This window comes from Charadrius vociferus, unplaced genomic scaffold (genome assembly GCF_000708025.1).
Source record: "Charadrius vociferus isolate BGI_N301 unplaced genomic scaffold, ASM70802v2 scaffold600, whole genome shotgun sequence".
Lineage (NCBI taxonomy): Eukaryota > Metazoa > Chordata > Aves > Charadriiformes > Charadriidae > Charadrius > Charadrius vociferus.
In genome coordinates this window covers 117,275-120,689 of record NW_009646404.1, presented here as the reverse complement: position 1 = coordinate 120,689, position 3,415 = coordinate 117,275, and the positions used below count along the sequence as shown (strand labels likewise).

General features: G+C 63.8%; 1 protein-coding gene across 1 annotated transcript in view; it reads left to right on the top strand.

The window, feature by feature from the left end:
* HAGH (hydroxyacylglutathione hydrolase) overlaps positions 1 to 3,033 on the top strand; it is a 12,291-nt gene extending 9,258 nt beyond the window's left edge. The window contains exons 2-8 of the mRNA XM_009894643.1: positions 889 to 953; positions 1,033 to 1,150; positions 1,653 to 1,761; positions 1,947 to 2,050; positions 2,235 to 2,336; positions 2,422 to 2,501; positions 2,868 to 3,033. Coding sequence (XP_009892945.1) covers positions 889 to 953; positions 1,033 to 1,150; positions 1,653 to 1,761; positions 1,947 to 2,050; positions 2,235 to 2,336; positions 2,422 to 2,501; positions 2,868 to 3,033 — 744 coding nt within the window. The remainder of the gene's footprint in view (positions 1 to 888; positions 954 to 1,032; positions 1,151 to 1,652; positions 1,762 to 1,946; positions 2,051 to 2,234; positions 2,337 to 2,421; positions 2,502 to 2,867) is intronic.
* Positions 3,034 to 3,415: the final 382 nt, after the last annotated feature.

Sequence of the window (3,415 nt, the reverse complement as noted above, 5' to 3'; positions counted from 1 at the left end):
CACGGAGCGTGTGTGTGTGTGTGTGTGTGTGTGTCACACCCCACTCCCACCCACCCCTGGGCTGCGGGGGGATTTCCACGTCGCCTTAACCATTACCTCCCAGTGCCCAAGGTGGAAGCTGTGCAGACCCCAAAACAAGTGAGAATAACCTGAAATAGGCTGAAAAGTGGTGTTTTCCAGGAGCCAGGCTGCAGGGAAGGCAGCGCCGGGGTCATCCCACGCTGCTGTGACCCCCGTGGTCCCCCTGCCTGGTGACGCCCTTGTGCCACCCTCCGCTGCTGCGCATCGTGCAAACGCCGTCGCGGTTTTTAAGCGTTTGTTGTTGACACGGATGTTTCCTTCCTCTTTGAGGAACGTAATCAGGAGCAGCCAGAGGGTTTGTTAGCAGCGATGAATTTTAAGTTGGCGTTAAAAGCCTCCTGGCAGCTTGAGCCGTGGGGTTGGCAGCCGCTCTTCGCCATAGCTGGCAGGGGTTGCATGGCCAGCGTCTCTCTGCTGCGGCAGTGACCCCATGCGCAGCGCGTGCCGCACCTCTGTGCTTACGCTGCGATAGCACCGGCCATAAAATGCCGCCGTCCCCGTGGGAGTGGGAGCAGCGCGTTCCCATCCGCCTGCTCCGCTCTGTGCGACGGGGTCGGCCCCGGGGAGCTGAGCCTTCGTCCCACCCTCATTGTCCCGTTGTTGAGCAGTTGTTTCTGACTCTTTTCTCTGCCCTGGTCTGTCGGGCCTCTCGCCTGCAGAGCGGTGCCGTATGGGACAGATCCTGTGCTGTCACGGGCACGGCGGGTGCCGGCTGGTCATGGCTGTGCTGTACGGCTGTAGCGGCTGCGGGGTGTGCGTCACCTCCTCTCCCTGCGCTCACTTCCTTCTGCTCTGGGTCCCTTTCAGTTGCTGGAAATCATCCGGAAGGAGGACGTGGTGCTCAGAGCGGTCCTCACCACCCACCACCACTGGTGAGTGCGGCCGGCGCGAGCCGGGGGTGGCTGTGTCCCATGCGGGACCGGGTGCCCATTCCCTCCTCTGCCGGCACAGGGACCACGCGAGGGGCAACGAGGAGCTGGCGAGGCTCTACCCCGGCCTGCGGGTGTATGGTGCCGATGAGCGGATCGGGGCGCTGACGCACAAAGTGACCCACGACCAGGAGCTGACGGTGCGTGGCCATAAAAGTGCCCCAGGGCTCGGCCCCCGTGCGTGGATCCTGCCCCATGGGGTGGCTGGGGCTGGCAGGGAGCAGGAGCTGGGCGATGGTGCGGTCCTCAGCGGTGCAGCATCGTGCCGGCAGCTAATGGGGTTGGTGCCTGGTTGGGGCCATGCTCGGGCTCCCCGTGCCCTGGGGCGGTTGCAGATATGTCACTGTGGAATTGGAGTGGGATGGAGCTCTGGACTGGAGGAGAAACCCCATCCCGTTCCCAGCCCATCTGGGGTTGCGCTGGGGGACCCGACCCAACCCTCTCCTGGGGTCTCGCTGCTAAACGCCATCAGAGCAGACAACGTGCAATGCAGGACTTGCCCAAACTGCCTCCCGTGGCATGTCTGCAACCTGCTGAGCCCTGAGGAGGCGATGCCGTAGGGCTTGGGGAGGTCTGAGGGGGTCTGGCTGCCCATCAGGGCTGGGGTGACCCTCACAGGGTCTTGATCCTCTCTCCCCACAGTTTGGGGCCATCCGGGTGAGGTGCCTCTTCACCCCCTGCCACACCTCGGGCCACATGTGCTACTTCATGTGGGAGGACGGCTCCCCAGATGCTCCGGCTCTCTTCTCAGGTATCCCACCCTGCCGATGCGCACCCTGTGGGTACCGGGACATAGGGCGTACTGCCTGCGTGCTCCCTGTCCCACCGCAGCTTGACCTCATGGGGGGAATCCAGCGCGTGGGGGTTCCCACCCCGCACCCCATCCCTGGGAGCGGGGCCAGGGTCCCCTCTGTGTCCAGACCCCTTTCCCCATAGGTGACACTCTGTTCGTGGGAGGCTGCGGGAAGTTCTTCGAGGGGACGGCGGAGCAGATGTACACCAACCTCACCCAAATCCTGGGGACTTTGCCGAAGGAGACAGTGAGTGCGCTGAATCTCAGCCCCAGGCAGGGGAGGGACCCCAAAATGGGGAGGGGGCTTGAGGGCTGACATCGCTGGGGAGGCAGCACCCCTCCCCGGGGCTGGGGCTGTAGCGGGACCAGGCTGGATTGGACCCGGCACTGGGCGCACGCGTGACACCGAGTGTTTCCCATTGGCATTGCAGAAGGTGTTCTGTGGCCACGAATGCACTGTCCGAAACCTCAAGTTCGCCTTGAAAGTGGAACCGGAGAATGAAATAGTGAAGAAGAAACTCGCATGGGCCAAAGTAAGTGGCTGTGCCCCTGCTGGGGTGGGGGCAGAGGAGGTGTTGGGTGCTGGCAGGTTTTTGGACGTCTCTGGTTCCTTGGCAGCAGCGGGATGATGAGGACTTGCCCACGGTGCCTTCCACGCTGCAGGAGGAGTTTCTCTACAACCCTTTCCTGCGGGTCACGTAAGCAGCGCCGGTGCATTGGGGGTGCGAAGGGCCCCGCCGTGGGTCAACCCCAAACCCGAGGGGGGTTGGTTGGTCCTGCCCCCAAACTCTGCTCCCCTTTTCCCTCCAGCATCACCCCTTCTCCCGTGGCTTCACTAGCTGGTGGGAAATCCAAGTCCGCAGGGAGGGGAGGGTACCTGGACACAAGGTCCTGCACTGCCCAGCACAGGGCACCCGCAGTCAAGCCCCGTGTGCCCCAGCAGCCACCCGGCACGGGGATGTGACTCCCCCGTTGTCCATCCCCATGTGTGCTGGGGTCCCAGTTGGGGGGGGGGGGGGGTGTCCCTGTCCCCTGTGGTCACAGCAGAACCGGTCTCCTCGCAGGGAGGAGCCATTGCAGAAGTTCACGGGCAAGACGGACCCGGTGGAGGTGCTGAGGACCCTCCGCACCGAGAAGGATAACTTCAAGAAGCCCAAGGAGCGGCCCAATCCTCAGGCCATGCTCGCGTTCGACTGGGGACTTTTCAGCCCCTTCCTTGAGAAGAAGTGATCAGCCGCGGTGGTGGCTCCCGAAACGCAGCATCCCCATCATGGCGGGGGCTTCCTCCTGGAGCTGCATCCGTCTGGCTCTGACTTCCTAAAGACTCGGTAGTTGGGAACTGGTTTCTGTCTTTAACCTGCTCGTTTTGAGGATGCTCTGCTTTGCTCCCTCTAGCACTGTGCCCGGTTCCCCCAGCCCACGGGAGCTCTGCTGGGCGCCCGGTCCCTGGGGAAGGGAGCGCGTGGGTGGCTTCAGCGAGCTCGGCCCCGCAGTTAAACCCGCAGGCTGCTGGGCTGCCGGCGCTGCTGGCGGAGGGCCAGGGGATGTCCTGGAGGAGGAAAGGATACCCACACTCCTGCCAATGGGGGTGGGGGGCGCAGGGGCCGGCGCC